The sequence below is a fragment of the Sinocyclocheilus rhinocerous genome, unplaced genomic scaffold (genome assembly GCF_001515625.1).
Source record: "Sinocyclocheilus rhinocerous isolate Xijiao unplaced genomic scaffold, SAMN03320098_v1.1 scaffold377, whole genome shotgun sequence".
Taxonomy (NCBI): Eukaryota; Metazoa; Chordata; class Actinopteri; order Cypriniformes; family Cyprinidae; genus Sinocyclocheilus; species Sinocyclocheilus rhinocerous.
The window spans coordinates 245403-265922 of NW_015633195.1; the positions used below are offsets into that span (position 1 = coordinate 245403).

The 20520-nt window shown below is 36.2% G+C and overlaps 3 protein-coding genes across 10 annotated transcripts in view; 2 read left to right on the forward strand and 1 right to left on the reverse strand.

The window, feature by feature from the left end:
• The first annotated feature begins 275 nt into the window (after positions 1-275).
• LOC107743857 (emerin-like) lies at positions 276-3164 on the forward strand. Of its 5 annotated transcripts, none has more exons than XM_016557302.1 (7): positions 276-493; positions 814-977; positions 1637-1735; positions 1825-1856; positions 1937-1962; positions 2034-2072; positions 2160-3164. In XM_016557302.1, the coding sequence occupies exons 2-7, from the start codon at positions 896-898 to the stop codon at positions 2365-2367; spliced, it is 486 nt and encodes a 161-aa protein (XP_016412788.1). In that variant the 5' UTR covers positions 276-493; positions 814-895; the 3' UTR covers positions 2368-3164. The 5 variants fall into 5 exon arrangements, with proteins under 5 accessions (XP_016412788.1, XP_016412787.1, XP_016412790.1 ...); XM_016557301.1 differs by having other exon boundaries at positions 843-977; XM_016557304.1 differs by having other exon boundaries at positions 276-422.
• An 82-nt stretch (positions 3165-3246) lies between these two features.
• LOC107743855 (uncharacterized) lies at positions 3247-11052 on the reverse strand. Its single transcript, XM_016557297.1, has 8 exons — positions 10427-11052; positions 10127-10162; positions 9231-9548; positions 8834-9145; positions 8445-8759; positions 4808-4957; positions 4674-4729; positions 3247-4122 (listed from the first exon to the last, which is right to left on the reverse strand). Exons 1-7 carry the CDS (start codon positions 10458-10460, stop codon positions 4692-4694), a joined length of 1203 nt encoding a protein of 400 aa, XP_016412783.1. The 5' UTR covers positions 10461-11052; the 3' UTR covers positions 3247-4122; positions 4674-4691.
• Positions 11053-11204: 152 nt separating this feature from the next.
• The window catches only part of LOC107743854 (protein kinase C zeta type-like), a 105416-nt gene continuing 96100 nt past the window's right edge, over positions 11205-20520 (forward strand). For 3 of the 4 annotated variants that reach the window (XM_016557291.1, XM_016557294.1, XM_016557293.1), the window contains exon 1: positions 11205-11657. In XM_016557291.1, the coding sequence (XP_016412777.1) occupies positions 11587-11657 (71 nt within the window). In that variant the 5' untranslated portion in view covers positions 11205-11586. Of the gene's footprint in view, positions 11658-19029; positions 19447-20520 lie in introns of those variants that run through there. The other variant, XM_016557295.1, reaches the window with a different exon arrangement.

The following is a 20520-nucleotide window of genomic DNA, read 5'->3' on the forward strand; positions in this document are numbered from 1 at the left end:
TTTTTTTATGATTTTTAAATTATGTATCTTCTTGACTTCTTCTTGTTCTTATTATATGCATATAAACTTAAACAATAGCCAGATAAATGTTCATTCACAGTCATTTTACTGGTTGAAATATGCATAAATAAAATAAAGACACAATAAATAAATAAATAAACAATTACATGAATTAATAAATAAATCCTTGTCGTTTAATGAGAGTAATAATAAAAATAAAAAAACAACATAAATTCGCTACGTCCCCGAATTGGTTGCCTTGCGGAAGTGCGTCACATTGTTTACAACTCAAACGGATACGGGTTATATGTAGGCACCAGCGTAGCCACAAATTCCTTAGCGTGATTTACAGATTTACGAGCACAGTGTCTGTTTTATCTGCTTATGTTTTGTATTAATGTGTCACGTGCGCAGCGAACAAGGTATCTATTCATAACTGCAAATTCACGTCACTGCACAGAAATAAAGTCACGAGTGCCAGTGCACCCTCTAGGTAGGATATACTATATATATATATATATATATATATATATAGGTTAAGACATGTGAAAATAATGTTGTATAGATTTTTTTTTTAAATAGTTGATCTTTTGTTACGGCTGAGTATCTAAACAAACGTAAAATACCACAGACCTGAAGTATTTTGTGGACATTAAATACATATTTATTTGAATATTTATGCAAACATTACAATGTTTAAATGTAATATCAAATATATGATAAAATAAAACAAATCTAGTTAGTCAAGATAATGTATCTCAAAAAGGTTACTTTGCCACTGTTGATGAAGTAACGCTGTGTTGTATGTCACAGGTTCATAAATTTCCTTTTCGGTTTCACAGACAAGAAGTAGTATTTCATACAGAAACTCAGACGCTGTCATTCAGTGTAAGTTATGACAATGTTGAGCAGTAAATCCAACGAAGAGATCAAACGGATGCTGGATGATTACGGAATAAAACACGGTCCTGTGGTCGGTAAGTTAAATTCTTGATTTAAAACCGTCACTATGTGAATGGGATTGTTGCAGCGTCACTGAGATACAATTATAATTTTTTATAAAATATTTAGAATTCGTTTTTATTTGAGTATTTTCCATTTTAATTGTAGTTTGAGTTAACGTTTTAGTATTATTGTTGCTTTTATCATTTTTATTAGTTTTTTTTATTGTTATATAGTTGCCTATATAGGTTTTAAAGGGGTCATATGATGCGATTTCAAGTTTTCCTTTCTCTTTGGAGTGTTACAAGCTCTTGGTGCATAAAGAAGATCTGTAAAGTTGCAAAGACTAAAGTCTCAAAAGCATGTCAATATATTCTGTTACACCAAATACACAAAATAATGATCTTTAAAATAGCATCATATGACCCCTTTAATAATTTAAATTTTAGTTTTAGCTGTTTAGTACATCAAGTTAAAATAAATTAAAATGAGAAGTATTGCTTTGGTAACTACCTAAAATGTTGAAATACTTTATTTTAGTTAATGTTTATTTTATTTCAAGTAACATTTTTTTATAGTTTAAGTTTTAGCTTTAGTTAACTATAATAACCCTGGATTGTTGCTTTTCTTCTTTTTTTCTTCAGGATGTCTTTTTATGGTCTTGCATGTGATTTGTGTATATTAATTTCACCAGATTCCACCAGAGCCCTTTATGAGAAGAAGCTGAGAGAAGCCATGTCTAAACACAGAAGAACCCAAGTTCAATCCGACAGGACATATTACAGGGAAGAGGGTAATGCTTACATGACGATCAACACAAAACACGAGTATCTGTCACAAATCACACCAATGATCTGAATTGCTCACACCTTTGCTTTACAGAGGACGTCACCTATGTTCAGCATCACAGACCTGTGAGTACTAACAACACTTATTAAAACTAGTTTCAAAACTTGTTTATATGCTAACTAATGATTCATTTGTGTTGATTTAGCAACTATATGATGATGTGAGCAACAGGTGAGTCAGCCTGAATATTTGAGCAGTTATGGTAAAACAGTGAAACTAACAAGCTTTTTTTGGTTTATTAGAACGTGGTCTGATTATAGAGGGATGGACTACACAGATGAGTATGATGGCTTTGTTTGTATACAATTATACTGAAAGTGTCACAGTTAGGGGAATTATTTTTATTAAATGTATTAATTTTTTTGAAGGCCTGCTATTTATAGGACTCAAGCTCCTTACCAGAATATGTCACAAGCAAGAAACCTACCGCCAGAGCCTCATATCCAGAAAACACCTGAGAAGACGCGCCTGGTCCCAGTTTGGCTACAGATATTAGTGTTTCTGATCGTATCTGGTCTTCTGTACTTGGTTTATATAAATATGGAATCAGCAGAGCCTGAGAAAAGACTGACGTAGCTCTTCCTTTAGTGATTAAACTGAATGTTACAATTCTAAAACAAGCAAATATTCAGCACAATAGATGTGATTTTTAACATATTGCAGTGCATTTGAACTTCCTAAATCTTGGTTATTTTGTGTGTGATGTTTTATCAAAGTAATAGCCCAACACTGTAACTCTTTTGTGAATATGAAGGAAGTGGGTGTTACAGGATGCACCTGTTGAAAGATTATTTTTAAGATCTTTTATTTTGTTCCTTGGTCAAGATACAATTGTCCATTGTAATGCTGCAGTACATTTTACAGAACTGAAAATTTTAGTCATTTCTTGGGCTCATAAAAGTTTGATATATTACAACTACTACTAGAAAACTTAAAAGCCTTTTTGTATGAATTATATAAGCATATTTTAAAGGTTACAGTTACTGAATTTGGTGTTCATCATTTTACAGTAGGTAATGGTTTTTACATTTGTCTGGAAGCATCACTCTTGGATTTGGGTCATCTTCTGAATTATGTATTTGGAGCCAAATTACATGAATGTCGGAATCAATTGTTTCTGGTGTTTTGTGATTTAAAAAACTACAGGTTTTATTGAAAGGAACTTTTGAGATACACCTGAAAATGTCTTTATTAATAACAAACAGTAAAAACACTATATGCATGTCAAAATTGTGATTTTTGATTTTAATGGCAAAATAAAAGTCTACTAATTGTATTACATGTACCAAAAACTGCAACAAAACAACAACCATTAATTCTACACATTGCAAAACATGGAAGTAACAGGAAGTGACAGCTGTGTTTTTCACACACACCTTTTATTACAATTTGAGAATTTTGCTAATTTACTATTGCTTTTCCTGGTTAAAAATGGAGTGTATATACTGTACTGTAGTGTTCACAACTGTTTTCTTGGCTTAACTAGACAATAGTAGTGCTGCTTAAAATGTTTAGTGTATGCCTATAATCCACACTAAAACTTTTATTACTATTACTGTTATTGTTCCTATTTGTAAATACGGGGATTATTTCCTGTGCTGTTTTAGAAATGTGTTGGAGGATTTGTTCTTTTTCTGCTTAAGCATCACATTAGATCTACTGTATAATGAGTTCAGAGAGCCCACTTTCATTTCAAACAGAACATACGAACAAACCAGGTAAAATACACAATGAAATAATACTTTTATATTCATGTAGTGACTGATAGAGGTTGTTCTTAGGCTGTCTGTCCCTGTTCCCACCTACAACTAACCAAACATTATACACATAAGATCTTTAAAAACAACTGTAGTAGAAAAAAAAAAAAAATATATATATATCATTTTAAATTATATAAAGCCCCTTAGAGAATACAAAGAAACAAAAGAAGAAAACCCAAAACATTTCACAGTTTTACAGTCTATACCTGCAACGATATGGGAAGACCTCAGGACGGGTCAGACATGGTACCTCTAAAAATTAAAAAGCCCTTTTTAACCTTGTTAGTGCAACAGCTTGTGTTGTAATGTTACCTCTTCAAGTCTAGTGATTTCAGCATTTACTTGCACAGAAAAAAATTCTCCAATCTCCAGTAACATTGAAAGAAACCCCCCCCAACCAATGACAATTCAAATGTGTTTCTCTGTAACTGACAGAGAACAGCAGATAGTAAGAAAAGGTGGTTCTTCCATGGTAAAAATCTGTGGTTCTTCAAACCGAGACGTTCCCTTTGGTTTGAACAGGCCACTGAAACGCCAACCTCAGGTGGACCAAGTGACTAGTTTCTAGTTGCTGAAACAACAAAAACATACAAAAATCCACACACAGATGTTACTTTCTGATTCAGTGTCTGTGCTTTTTTTCTCCTTAAGTAATGAGCAATAAAAACTAAAGTTTAAACTAGAGTTTTAATGCCTTTACACCTGCACTCGTCAACATTGGTGCTAATCGTTTCATTTCCGACTGTGAAACACTAGCCCGGACCAGAATTGTCATCTTGTAGACAAAGAAATTTCTGCCCAAAAAATTCAAATCACAAGAGTAAGCTGTACATTGTATGTGCACAGTTAGAACAATCGGGCTGTGCATGTACAGTATATCATGTACTGTACTGCTGACGAAATTTGCGTCACGCACGCAAGCATAAAAACTGAAGTATACTTTGGGCTTTGTTCAAGTGCTTGTTGGCACAACAGATACACAATTTATAATTTATCACACCTTGTTGTGTTGTGCCTGATTAGGAAAAAACTCACCCCCTCCCAAAAAAAAAAAACTATACAAAAACAATCAATAACAACACAAATAAAAACAAAACTAAGCCAAAACAAAACTCACATTACCTTCTTTTTGAACTCCCATTACTTGATTGTCAAGGCAATGTATGTGTTGTCAACACCTGTAATAAAAATATAACTTGTCAGAAAAAGAAACACAAACTATTAAATATTTTTTTAAATCACATAGCTATACTCACAGGTCCTGCTCTCTCGCTCCAGTTCAGTGGGTTTGCTCACTCTCTTACAGTAAACTTTGGCAACAATCAGAATGGCACATGTCGCCACCACAAATGTCAAACCGGATACCAGTAAACTGATGACCACTGGGCTTATCACCGGATCCACTTCTACTTCAAAAAAACAGCAAACCAAATTAAGGTCAAATGCATAAATGTCCTTAAAGTAAAGTAAAACTGAAAAAGCGACAGATCACAGATCTTTTCTTCAGTATTGTGAAGTAAATGCAAGTGAATTGAAGCTTGTTTCTGCCACGGGATAAAAAAGGTAATTGCGACTTTTAAACCTCACAATGCTTTTTTCCGCTCATAATCAGAATTTATATCTCATAATTCTGACTTTTTTCCCCCTCATAATTCTGTTTACATCTTGCAATTCTGACTTTTTTCTCAGAATTCTAAGTTTGTATCTCACAAATTTCTGTGTTCTTGTAAAATATTTAATTGTGAATTTTATCTCACAAAATAGTCCGACTTGTGAGATAAAAAGTTTTTATTCTGTGGTGTAAACAAGCTTCCATATGTGACCCTGGACCACAAAACCAGTCATAAGGGTAATTTTTTTAAAATTGAGATTTATACTTTCCATTGATGTATGGTTTGTTAGGATATGACAATATTTGGACGAGATACAAGTATTTGAAGATCTGGAATCTGAGGGTGCAAAAAAATTAAAATATTGAGAAAATCGCCTTTAAAGTTGTCCAAATGAAGTTCTTAGCAATGCATGATCACTTCCGGAATCTACGCCACTTCCTACCATGCACTCTCCAGTCACAGATCAGCTGTTGCCAAACCGCCTCCTCTTCGCCCGTCTCGACGTCCGATTCGTGAACGAATCAATCTTTTGAATCGGATCTTTTCGCTAAAAAACTTTCCGAACAAACTGAATCAACAGAACGAAACAACTCACAAGAGCATTTGCAGTGAAGCGCGGATTTGACTGATGGTGAGAAAAGTTACTTTTTATTGTACGTCTAAATTTTGTACCACGAGTTTGTTTTAATAAATGACTTATTAAATTACAGCTAATATTTAAACACCAAAAACTGTTATTCAGGCTAGATTTAAATGAATGTTAAATGCAGATTCTATCTCGCTTCTAAATGACTCATTCTCATTAGCTGAAACATGGCAAATGACACATTAAATGACATAAACACCCTTATTAATAAACAGCATGTATTGGAATGTAACTGGCCACCAGGGTGTCCAGGACTACGTGATGACGTATACGTCGGACGCACAAGAATCACGGAATTGTCTTTTTAACTGATTCTTTGAAATGAACTGTTCATATGAGTCGATTCGAAGTAATGAGTCAGACGTCCCATTATTCAGATGAGGAGAATGTAACGTTACTGTAGGTGTTTTTTTTTTTTTTTACAGTTCTACGACGTTGCGCAAGATCTGCGCACAAAAACGTTCACGCTGATTTGCTTCAAGGCTTAAAACAATTTTAGGCTTAGACGTGGAAAAATAATACACTCAGACACAATTTAATGACACCATAAATTTAAATATCACCCAGCTATGAGATCTACAGTATTACAATTTTATGAATCCAACTGACAGTTAAAATATCATCAATTAGTATTAGCTGGAACATTAGAACCATAACTTTTACATAAGACTGCTTTGACAACTATTCAGGGGTAAGAATTTATGTGAATAAGCTTGTGGCGACATCATGTGGATAAAATGATAATTACAACACTTACAGCTTTATTCTCCAAACCACTTACCCTCTGTAGTCTGTAGGGTCGCGACGCGTGTACATTTTACTAGTAATAATAATACATTTGTTACCGTATTTATTAAAATACTGTAATAAATATTTGTTAAAACGAGTTAATAAAAATACAACTGTTCATTCATCGTCAGTGTTAGCTCAGGTCCAGCTTTACAACAGATAAAATTTTTGACTTTAATAATGCATTAATAAATGCTTGAAATTAACATTAACATGAATAAATGTTTTAGAAGTATATTTCATAGTTCATGTTAACTACAGTAGTTAACTAATGTTAACAAATACAAACTTATTGTAAAGTGCACCTGATATTAACACTATTGAGATTTTACATACAATACAGTGTTACAGAAAACTACAGCTTAAAGATTTATGTAAAAAATAAATAAATTAAACGAAACAAAAATAAACAAATAAACATTCATAAATAAATAAAAACCCACACAATGATTTAATTTACTCGGGTTGTCTTCACAAACACCTTTGTTGTGTCATGCGAATATGTTTGTGAATAACGTTTAATTCCAGATACTAATTTAGAGACTTTAACCCAGAAAACAAGAGTTCAACGGCTCAAACAAACTTGTTCCTGGTTGATTTCACGTTCCCTATTCAAATCGTGCAACTTCTAAATAATTTCCCTCATTTTAATTAGATCCCAGACCCAAATTCACATAGTTTAGATATTGTGAGGGTGACCCCACTATTACCTGGAACCAGGTTATCACTTTAATGATATTTCTCGTTTGATAATATTAAAGTAAAAATTGAATAACAATAAAATTAAATAATAAATATTAAAAAATTCACTTTTAATGATGACCAAAACAGGTTTATTCAACTATTTATAGCCAAATCGCTATATCTGCATCTTTCTTAAGAAGTGCAGGAGTTCAGGAGTAGTTTTCAGCCCATTCACGTGCATCATTCCGAGCACAACAGTTTCTTCTCTCACCGACCTACTTCTGTTTAATTGGATAAGCATTCAGTCTCTACCGAGAGAGAGAACGAGAGCGAGACCGGCTGGACCCACACCGTGCAAACCGTTATCCACCTGCACGTTCCTCGCTGACGTCATGGCGGGGGGGATAAAAGAAAAACCGTCGCGCTGTTCTGTTATGACGTTATAAAGCGCACTTTGGAAAATTTCCTCGCGACAGCGCCTCATAACATGCACGGAGTGTCCCACGGCAGCGCAGGCGAACAACAGGTGGATTCCGAGGCCAGTCCAGAAATTTTATCTCACAAAATAGTCCGACTTGTGAGATAAAAAGTTTTTATTCTGTGGTGTAAACAAGCTTCCATATGTGACCCTGGACCACAAAACCAGTCATAAGGGTAATTTTTTTAAAATTGAGATTTATACTTTCCATTGATGTATGGTTTGTTAGGATATGACAATATTTGGACGAGATACAAGTATTTGAAGATCTGGAATCTGAGGGTGCAAAAAAATTAAAATATTGAGAAAATCGCCTTTAAAGTTGTCCAAATGAAGTTCTTAGCAATGCATATTACTAATCAAAAATTAAGTTTTGATATATTTATGGTAGGAAATTTACAAAATATCTTAATGGAACATGATCTTTACTTAATATCCTAATGATTTTTGGCATAAAAGAAAAATCGATAATTTTAACCCATACAATGTTTTTTTTGGCTATTGCTAAAAATATACCCAAGCGACTTAAGACTGGTTTTGTGGTCCAGGGTCACATATGAGTGTAATGGATTATCAATAAAAAAAAACATACATGGATGAATTGAAGAATATGAATGATTTAGAAAATAGATGTATTAGAAAATAGAGGGCAAGTCTACCTGGGCTGGCAGCACACAACTCACCTCGAATAGAGATGGGTAAAGGCTGACTCTCCCTCGAGATAAATGTGCGTTCTCCAGTCTGGACCTTGTAAAGACAGCAGTAGTAGCCCTCATTATTGGACTGGGCATTGGAGAAGGTAAAAGTGACGGAGGGAGCGAGGGCTGGCAGAGAGTGCCGGACGGTCCCGTTGGGCCTGATGAGCCGCAGCTGAAAGGATCCTCCTGGATACTGAGGCTGAGTGGAGCAGGTGACGTTAAAACTGTGGCTCCGGGTGACCCAACCCGGCCGGGTCTCAGGAGATGTGTTGTACCAGATTTGGGGAGTGTGAATCTCCACTGAGAACAAGTAATAAAGGTTAGACTTAGACTTTAAGCTTTCGATTACAACTTCAGCAGCAGATGTGACTTACAGACTGTGATGTTAATGAAGTTGCTGTGTGGAGAATATCCTGAGGGAGAGTTTCCCAGCTTGTTGTGTATCCTGTAGAGACAGCTGTAGCTGCCCTGGTGCGAGATCTCCAAGTCTGACAGAGTCAGATCCACCGTCATTTGTCTGGAATCGGCTCTCTGGGTCACTAGCGGAGTGTCCACACCTCTTTTGTACAGACGGAAGTCAATAATGGACTGCCAGTACGGGGCAGTGCATTTAAAGTGAACGGCCTCTCCGGCTGAATAGGTGTAGAAGCGAGACTGAATTGACAAGGTTGGTGCTAAAAGTTTTCCTGGTTGGAGAAAAAAATTATGAACAACTACAAACAAACACAAGTTGCGTAAAACAAAATACAAATCTTTCAAACGCTCTCATACCTGTGCACTCCACTCCAGCATCCTCACTGTGCATACACACGTAATCATTGAGGGAGCGTTCACACAGATCCAGGGCAAACTCGTCACCCGAGCATTTCACATTCCTCCACAGCACCTCTCCACCGGCCCGTCCGAAACGAGTGCCACCTGGAATGTCCAACACAAAGCCGCAGTCGAGCTCTCTACAAACCACTGCGGCATCCTCCAGATCCCAACCATGCTGGCACACAGTGCCCCACTGATGCCCATAACGCACCTCCACTCTACCCGAGCACCGCTCACCCGGTTTTTCATTCACAAGCCTGGTGATCGGGTCGTCTGTGGAAATAATGGGAATGAACCAGTGTTATTATCCTTAGCTGAAACTAAAATTGCAAGAAAAAAAAGAAATAATACTACAATTAAGAGAAGTACTACAATTATTGAAAAATAAAACTTAAAATTATAATTTGAAATACTGAAATAAAAGCTAAATAGTATTATAAAAAACCCAAAAACTAATAAAGCAAATGACAAAATTACTAAAACTGAAATGAAAACAGAAAATGTAAAAATAAAACCCAATTCAAAACATCAATAAATACTAAAATTTCAAATTCATATTTTAAGATTGATCAGTGGCTTAGAATAGGGCTTCTCAAACTTCCATTCACAGAATGTTTGACAGAAAAAAGTACAAATACAAATACATTAAAAGTACATTTAAAATGTTTTTCTAATATTGAATAGATTTGTTTTTTTAATTATAGTATATATATATACTTATATAATATATATGCTTATATAATATATATGCTTTTGTATTTTTGGAAGGGGACCATCACATTTGGGAGTCCTTGAAATATAATAGTTTGAAAACCCCAACTGTAGACAACAACATAAAGTCAATAACTCACCAAAGGCATGAACATCTTCAACAGCAACAGTGCATCCTGTTAAAAATGACAATAGTTAAGGGTAACGTTACGTTAAAATATTTACATATTCATTCTAAAATTAAGAAACATTTAGCATGTTTTTAGGCTTTTTGGTTATCTGCAATTATACATGTTTCAAATGTACTATGGTTGCAGTTGCTGACAATGTTCAGGTCTCCTTAAAAAAAAAAATATATATATATATATATATAATATAATAATATATATATAATTTTTTTTTTAATAAGAGAAAAAATATACATAATACATTTTACTAACCAAGCATTACCAGGCCCAGAAGAATCCTCGACATTGTAGATTTCCCATGTAATGCAAGTGCCAGGGCTTTAGGCTAATTTAATAACTAAATGTCTCTAACTTAATGTCAGCAATCCAAAAGCTGACGGTTCCAGTGTGAGGAGGACCAGGAGCAAGTTGATGCATAGCACTTCAGTCTACTCAGCTAGCTAGCTAGCTAACTAGCACTTCTGAATGCCTATACTCTTTCTGTTCACCTCCATGTGATTTATACAAATTCATTATCTATCATAACTCATGCTTAAAAGCATAATAGTCGATAAATGCAAATAGCACATAACAATGTAGACACAAAAGCTGTAGAATCGAACGGCTAATATGCTAGCGTTGTTGCCCTAAAGTAAAGAGAGTTATTCGTAGAGCGGGATAAAATAAATACCGTTGTATTTACAAAACATTATCGAATAAATCTGTAGTTAGTAATGCTTTGTGAGTTGGTGTTCCTCGCGCGTACGGTATTCCCACAAAGAGCGTCATAATGCAGACTGGCGACGTCCGATTCTTCTTCTTCTTCTTCTTCTGGTGTTTTATGGCGGTTTGGCAAACCAGCGAAAAAGGTGCATTACCGCCACCTACTGATCTGGAGGGGGGGGTGTGCATAAATTTGGAAGAAAGAAATACAGAAGGGGAAAAAAAAAATTAATAAAAAAAAATAAATAAATTTTTTTTTTTATTATTAATGAAAATTAATTAATAAAATTAAAAAATAAAAAACCGTCGCGCTGTTCTGTTATGACGTTATAAAGCGCACTTTGGAAAATTTCCTCGCGACAGCGCCTCATAACATGCACGGAGTGTCCCACGGCAGCGCAGGCGAACAACAGGTGGATTCCGAGGCCAGTCCAGACCTGGAAGTAGCCATACTTCTGTGTCTCTCCGCCCCTATGAGTAACCATAGCAAAGATACCGTAAAAGCCAGCGTACCGGAAAGAAGCTGAACGACGCGCTCGCGATATGGATCATTTCAGCGGTGACGTGACATTAGGAGCATTACGGACAAGATTGACCACTTAACGTTACACGGTTCATTCGGAATTATGTCACTGTACATCTGATATCGTCTTCTAATACACAGAGGCTGTTTATTTCTGTCCCAAGAGTGTTTGTAGACTTTTGGAGTCATGCCTGTCAGTAACGGATCTATGATGGATTTGCCCTCGGGATATGTGAAAGTAAAGGCGCATTACGGAGGGTGAGTGTTGTAAACTTTCACAGGGTTAATGTTTTAAAGTTGTCCTGCTTTGTTGTGGCGTCAAAGGTCGGAATATGCCCGGCGTTTGGCAGTTTAATGTAAGCACAACATGTTTGCAAACGCACTCCCACACCTGACAAACTTTGACATCTTGAATGTTTTAATACTTCTTCAACGTAAGATCGATTTTTAAACAGCATATTTTGTATTTTGGAGACGTTGTTAGGTGAGGCAGTTTAAAACAATGCAGTTCACAATATCAGACATGCCGTAAAACATCCAGGCCTTTTCAAATCTCAATTCTTAATATGTTCTTAATCTCTTAAATATGAAATATTGCAAATTATTTTTAAAGGCTCAATCAGTTATAATAATTAAAACGTTTTACATGTAAAGAAATGATCAATATTCTTGAAAAAAAAAAAAATTGTAAGTATGAAGACTCCAAAGCTGTTTTATTTTACTAGGAGTAGGTTGGCATCTCATGAGTGCCACCATATTGACATCACATGACCAGCCATGAAATGCAATCGACTAAGTTGCTGGTATGTTTTTGGTCAGCTAAAAGTAAACAATAACTTACTGAGTGCATCTTTAAATAGGAAATATTGTTGTGGGCTGAAGTTTGTGCTCTTATTGCCACTTGTTGCTTAACACACCTCTCCTTTTTTATTGCATATAGTTAGTTGGCTGTAGCATACTTTTTTAAAGAGGAGTTTTATTAGTATTATAAAAGACAAGTTTCAGTCTTCATAATTCATAAAAAATAATCTAGTAGATTACTTATAAAAATACCAAAAGCTTTGTTTTATTTTCTGATGCAACACATGACTTGAATTGACTGGACTGGTTCTGACCCCTACTGTGACTTCTGTCATTATACATTTTTTAAACAACAGTGAATTGTTTCCTACTTGATCCTCTTCTGGCTTTAAAATCTAGGCTTTATATTTTGTTTAGACGTCCTTGGCTGAAAGTGGCCATGATGTAAGCAAGATAACAAACACGCACTGTCTGCATACATCATTGTGAATCATTGTTATTAATCAAATCATCACTCATAGACGAACAGCATCAGTGCACAGCGGGTGATAAATAACGCCATTCGCCCACCCTTTAGTCAACAATGTGAATGATATAGATTCATTTCGAAACCTGTCTAAGTTGTAATAGCATTCTTAAAGGGAAAGTTCACCCAAAAAATGAACATTTTGTCTTGATTTACTCAACCTCATGTTGTTCCAAACCTGTATGAATTTCTTTCTTCTGCTGAACACAAAAGAAGATATTTTAAAGAATGTTGGTAACCTAATAGTTGCTGGTAGCCATTGGAAAAAAAATATTGTGATGGCTACCAGCAACTTTTTGGTTACCAACATTCTTCAAAATATCTTCTTTTGTGTTCAACAGATGAAAGATATTCATAAAGGTGAGTAAATTATGACAGAATTTCCATTTTTGGGTGAACTTTACCTTTAAGGAATTCACTCAAAAATTAAAATTCTTTCATTATTTATTAAAAATTCTATGACCCAAAAATATAAATTCTGTCATCTAGGGGTGCTCCGATTGATCGGCTACCGATCACTATCGGCCGATAATCGCTTTGGGATGATTGATCGGCGGTCTCTAAAAAGGCCGATCTCAAAAAACCAATCTCAAGCTGATGGCGCTGCCGTACTCTACTTCATATTTCTTCATTAAATAACTTATAAAGTAATTTGAAAACCTTGTGTCAGACGTAATTTCACAAACAGCGTGAGTGAATCACTGCGCGCGCACTCTCTCAAAATACGCAAATGTCTTCAAATCACTACACATCGCGTCTGCACTGTAAGCGAGCTGAATGCTGTACAGTTGACAGAGGAATTGTCACTTGCACAATTGAGGCAGTGTCACATCGTCACTAAAGTTTATAAATTGCATTATTTTTTAATTCTTGCCAGTGTTTAACCATTCAGCGCTCGCGTGCTCTCCTGGAGACTGCAAGAGCTGGCGCTCATGCACACTCGCACTCGCAGCGCACACACATAATGCCAGGTTCACATTACTCCGTTTGCGGTGCGTATTTTTTCCGCGCTCATTTTAACGGATTAAAGCGTTCACTGCACATGGCTGCGGTCCGGCAGTGCGTTCAGGAGCGGTGCGTCTGCAGCAGTGTAGTGATTGTTTCCACACCGAGTCTATTGCTGCGCTGCAAGAGCTGAATTAAAGTAACAGCGCATTTTTTGCAGTAAATATGAACATGGATTGACACGAAAATGTAGTAATTACACCATAAATGCATATTATTAAAGTCTACTGTGCTTCACAGTCAACACATATGGCTTTTTGGCTAGGTTTGTTATAAATGATAAAAAGAAGGCTTTAAAAAGATCGGTATCGGTGATCGGTATCGGCAGATACTGCTTTCTGTGATCGGCGATCGGTGATCGGCCTCAAAAATCCTGATCGGAGCATCCCTACTGTCATCATTTATTTTACTCACCCTCATTCATTTTTGGGTGAACTATCCCTTTAACCCTTATCTTGGTGACAACTGGTAGTAATATTAACTTTCACACCATGAATTAGAGGAGAAGGTACCAATCAAATTTGGCCGTTTAGGAAATATTTATGCTATTTTACATGGAGAAAAATTAAATCAGTTGTGTATGATTGTATTTTACTCTTTTGTTTGAAATATAGTATTTAAATTCATGACTTATTTGGATAGTCAAATAATGAGGAACATAGATTCTTCACTTTGTTATATTAATACTCATCTCTAGGCTGGTTGTTTCAAAAATATGAATATTGTATAAACATTCTGTAGATAAAAGCATGAGATAATGCACCATAACTAGTGGTCGACCGATATATCGCCAAGGCCGATATATTGGCCGATATTTGTAATTTTTCAAATATCGGCATCGGCCGATAAGTTTTTCTGTTTGGCCGATGTGTTCGAGGCGGTACTTTTATTTTGATGGCGCGGCGGACTTTTATTGTGACGGCGCTGAGAACGGCAGCCGCAGCGCCTGAGCGCACACCGCTCACATTCTCCCTCTTGTTCGCTGTCGTCGTTCAGTTCTGTCTAATATGGATATAAGTCTATCTAATAATCAGATAGAACTGTTAAACAAATGAATTAAAATCTATACAAAAAAGTATTATAACGATTGCTTTAATATTATTAGTAATAGAAAGGCAAACATTATAATACTTTCTCGTTTGCCGTCAGCATTCAGCAAACACGCATTTATATCATTTAAACAAATCTTTGAATGACTAATGAACATTTAATTTCACAAACCTTGCAGACTTAGTCGAATCTAGTTGAGATCTTGTGAAGTGTGCATTTGTATCCTGCATGATCGCGTGTCTTCTGCGTGACGGTCGGTCCGTGCAAATTGAATGCTTACAGGAGGAGAGTTCTGCTTCACTGGAGACGCGCGATCGACAAACTTTAAACTAGTGATTTCAAACAAATTATGCTGCGCTTTATGCATTTGCCCACTGTCATATTCATGTCATTTTATTGCGTGCTGTATGTAAAATGAGTGTTACCTTGGCTTTATTTGAAAAAAAAAAGATTCACACAAACTTCCCAGAATACTGAGTGCCCTGTTGGTTACCGTGTTTACTTTCTTTTAATTGCATTTTTATTAAATATTTATTTATTTGTGAAAAATGCATTGTCTTCTAAAGTATAAGTATGTTTATTTTACACAATTATTTTTAATCCATTTTCAAATGATTTCAAATTTCTTAAATATAAAGTCAAATAAAATTATATCGGCCATCGGCCACCCTGCTTTCCAAGATATCGGCATCGACTGTCAAAAAACCCATATCGGTTGACCACTAACCATAACTCATTTTTTGACTTCATAGATGTGCTTTACATATTATGTCCTGCTGTTTCAGTGATTGGAGATACAGTAGACCTTTGATTCAAGAGCACAATTACCTGATGGCATGCCAGTGAACTTGCTATAGGAAGTGAAGAGTTCCTCAGTGTCTGTGGAAATGTGAATTTCTCTCTTACATGAGTGGGTAAATAGCTCTCTGAATTTGGGTCAGGCTTTTCAGAGTGTTTTGAAAGCCTTGGTGATTCCCACTTCTAAAAATATTTTGGAGGAAGTTAACACCAGGCGGGACAGAAATCTTGGTGACTGGCTGACAAGTGACAATCTGAGCCAGGCAGTTGGCTTAGCAACAAGTTATAAGCTACAATAATGGCTCTTTTTTCACAGATTCCAGGCACTGTTTATTCGAGCACAGGCCTCTAGGTTTCAGTCCAAGACGTTTCATTGTTGAGCAATCAAGAGAGAGATTAGACTGTTTTAAATAGCTCATCTCAGAGGGGGGAATTACTGGATACTCAACATTGTTGACCCTGTTAGTCACTTGAAGTGCCACATTTGGTAGCTTTGTACATTTTTGTACTGTCAGTCATTTTGCAGGTTTGGATTTGCTGACATATGTTTTCTGACGTATGACATTTCCCCAAACTAAATTATGATTTTGCTAAATTTTAATGGTTCTTTTACATAATTAACCATAAACAAACCATCAGTTTAATATCTCGGTGATACACTGAATCATTAACTTTGAACAATGATAGAAAAAGTATGTAAACACTTTACTGAACCATCAGCAGCCTGCCGTGCCAAGTGGGAATTGAACTTGGCAAGTATTTATTATTTCCATTTCCACTGCTGAACTTTAGTCCAGGACTCATGAGGTTTAGAGAGATTTTATTTGCTATAGCAACCACACAGACAGCACTGTAGATAATGCTCACTGGTCATAAATCACAACCAGAAGGTGAAACCACAAGTGAAACTTTATAATATTATCACAGTTCTCATGTTACCAATGACATTGTTGTTTTTTTAATGCATTTAAGTGAGACGTCTGAATGCACATGTAGTCTGAACTCGCTGAGAAGAAAACATTGAGTGTGAATAGGCCTTAAATTCCCTGAACTCTGTTTGTATTCTAAAATTTCAGTGCTAAGTTTAGAGCACAGTAACATCATAACACAGACTTAACATTCTAAGCCTTTCTCTTCATGCAAATCTAGTCTGTGTGAATTTGAATATACCGTATATCCAGTTCTGAACCTAATGACACTATTCTCTGTAAACAGGGCGTTGTTTAAATTCACTGAGCTCCATCTCTTGTGTGGGCTTTCTCAGGGGCTAGTTGTACTATTTCAGGTGTCTTTTATGGTTGAGTCTGGTTACTCAATCAGAAATGAGCAGGGTGTGTTCATGATGATTCAGCCTATGCATATGAGCAACAGCTGTTACCCAAAACTACACAAAAATGGACAGCTCATCCAAGGGTTTTTACGACCCCAAAAAAAAGGGTCAGGCCACACATGTACTGTAGTGTCTGTTTACTGTGGAACCGAAGATTTAGTTCTAAAAGAGAGTTTCAGAATCGCCACAGTTCTGGAACCTCGGTTCAGTTGTGGAATTTTGGCATACAGAACATTTTAGAATTCTATAATTTTTGTCACAGTAACATTTTTTAATTAATTAATCAAGAATTTATTATTACTTTTAATATTATTATTATTATTATTTTAAGTCTCTGTTGCTCACCAAGGGTGCAATTTATTTGATCAGACATAAACTAAAAACAATAATATTGTGAAATATTATTAAAATGTAAAGTTTTTAAATATTGCAATTTAAAATTAATCAAATTTAAAATACCTGTTTTATTATTAACCATTACTCCTGTCACATGATTCTTCAGAAATCATTCTAATTTGGTGCTACTCAGGAAGTATTTCTTGTTGTTATTATTATCAGGTTATGCTGCTTAAAGGGATAGTTCACCCAAAAATGAAAATTTGATGTTTATCTGCTTACCCCCAGGGCATCCAAGATGTAGGTGACTTTGTTTCTTCACTAGAACACAAACGAAGATTTTTAACTCAAACAGTTGCAGTCTGTTAGTCTTATAATGGAAGTGAATGGGAATCGCGGCTTTGAGAGTAAAAAAAAAACATACACAAACAAAACCAAATTAAACCCTGCGGCTCGTGACGATACATTGACATTTCAAAAGAACAACATTTATTTAAAATAGAATTCATTTTGTTACACTTAATTATCTTCAATGTCACTTTTGATTAATTTAATAAATAATAGTGTTAATTTCCAACTTCATATACTACGTTCATCATTATATTTAACATTCTTTTGTTCAGAAACGGCTGAATGTGTGGGTCTGTTGTAGGGATGCTCCGATCCGTCTTTTTTGCCTGCGATACCGATTCCGATACCTAGGGTTCGGTATTGGCCGATACCGATACCGATCCGATACCAGTGAAGTTTTTTCCCCTCATTTAAATAAATGTAGAATTTATATATCTCTGTGTGTGGAACTGATAATCATTCTTTCATAATCTACTAGATACAGACTACTTCATTATAAAGAAAAATAAAATAAACAAATATGAAAAAATATAGGCCTATGTATATTTATAATCTATGACAAAAACTTATCATAAACTAGGTTAGTGGATAATTCGGCAGCAAAAGTTATTCTAGAAAAATTAATGTAAGGACTTAAATATTCATATGTAGCTCACATTAAGCTATCGTTTGGCCTCAGAAGTAACACAGAATAATTCGCACAATCGGGGAAAAAAATAAAAAATAAAAAATCTCGGATTTGGATCGGCCCTCTCTGACCGATACCCGATATGAATATCAGATCGGCGCATCCCTAGTCTGTTGACATTTTTGAAGTGTTATTAATTGTAACTTTTTAGATAGGGATGGGTCACAAAGGTCAGCGTTTCATCCAAAAACCAACTTTTCAACCATTATTCCTATCCAAGACACCATGATAGAACCATACATTACTTATTGTTAGTGTTTCTTGCAGTTTTTTTTATGTTAAATTATTGTTATGCATCATAAAAAAAGGTTTCGCTGCCTTTGTTAAATAGATAAATAAATTTGATAAATTCCCTGATTAGAATCTCCATTGCAAATTTTTTTTCAGGAGAGGTGTGTTTGTCTTGATGAATCTCTGCTGAATCTCAGTGTTTTCCTCAGAGGAGTTTATGTTGAAGTTGTGATAGCTGCAGGCTCACACCTTTGTCAAACGTTTAAGTTGCGATTGTTATGCTGTGTCAGAGCGAAATGCCAAATGCATGTGTGATGACTGTGATCATTCACAAATCTAGACTTATGATTAACCCAGAAACTCTTTATCACCTCCGCTCCTCTTTTATTCAGCGCAAATAACATTATTGCCACACTTATGCTTTTTCTGTCTGTCTCATCTATTTCAGAACCACCCCTCTCTGCTTTAATATGGAGTGAGAAATTAACACCTCTGAAATTACTTTATTTAACTGTTGGCATCCTCTGGGATGGTTAGCACTTATTAAAGTAAATCAGAAATGTTTCACATGGCTCGCTCTGGAATTTAATTTCCCTCCCTGCCTCTTCAGTTGCGTCAGTGCCGAGAGAGGCGCCATCCAATGGCAGCTGCTCCAGGGACTCCTAACATTTATCAGTTGATCGGGCTTTCGAGAGTCATGCTGTAGGAGATCCTTTCACCCCCGGCTCCAGTGCCAGCCAGTCATATGGGCGCTGAGGATGGTGGGGGTCGGATGGAGCCATAAGGGCAGGGTGGCAGATGATGGACTCATGATGAAGATTTCCCCGCTGAGGGGCAAGCTGCTACAGAGCTCATCTCAGCAGAAAACACATGCACAGTATATCTGACTTGTCATACATCACATTTTCCATCTACAAAGGAACTGTGGGAGGTCTGTAGACTGATTTGATTTGTAAAACAGAAAACAGAAATTGTCTAAATGTTCTAAATCAGTGGTTCTCAAACCTGTCCTGGAGTACCCCCAGCCAGGGGCGGACTGGGACAAAAATTCAGCCCTGGCACTATAGCCACACCGGCCCACATTACCACACCGACACAGCCCAACCCATGGACACACGCATTCACTACTTACATTTGTGTACAGATGGTGAAATAATATAAGCAGTACCATATATGTAACAGATATTTAAACATTTAATGTATGTGTCTGGCAAACAATGCTTACTACTTTTTAAAGAGCACACGTTTATAACAAATTTACACATACAGTAAAAACAAAAGAAAAAGAATCTGAGGATGTTGTAGAGTCTGTGTGCTGTCTGTTTATGCCATTTGTCTGCTGTTACTGTCATTCTCTACAGTATGTTGTTCTTTGTTGTCACTGTCTGTCTGTTGAGTTTTTCCTACCTCTACCATACTCTTCCCTGTCTCTGCTTGGCCTACCGTAGCATCCTTCCTCACAGCACTGGTATTGGAAAACCAGGGGTCTCTGGCTGTACTGATTCCAGCAACATCCTAGTTAATGAACACAGTATAGGAAAGGGTTCCTCAATAGGTGGCCCGCGGGTCACATCCGGCCCGTGAGAGAAAAATGTTTGGCCCGCGCTAATTTCAAATAATGTGGCATGAAAATTCAAACACAGCTTCAGAAAGCGACATTAACTTACATTGTGTCTACACCGGACGCGAGCGGCACGGCGCGACGCAACAAAATACAATAGAACCCATTATAATCAGTGATGCTGTCTACACTGGATGCAGCGCGGCGCGACAAATCCCCGACAGTAAACTGCTGACTCGTTCTATTTATGACGTACTGACACAAAGTTCAAATGATTTGCAATGCTTTGTCGTGTCCAGTGTAGATATGATGTGACAACAAAAATATGGCAAGTGTGTAGAAAAGAAAAGTGGACACGGAAAATAGATGATGTGAATGGACTGAACAGTTTTGAGTGAGTGAGTGACTGATACCATCTTTGTTATGGAATACACGTGTTGGTTC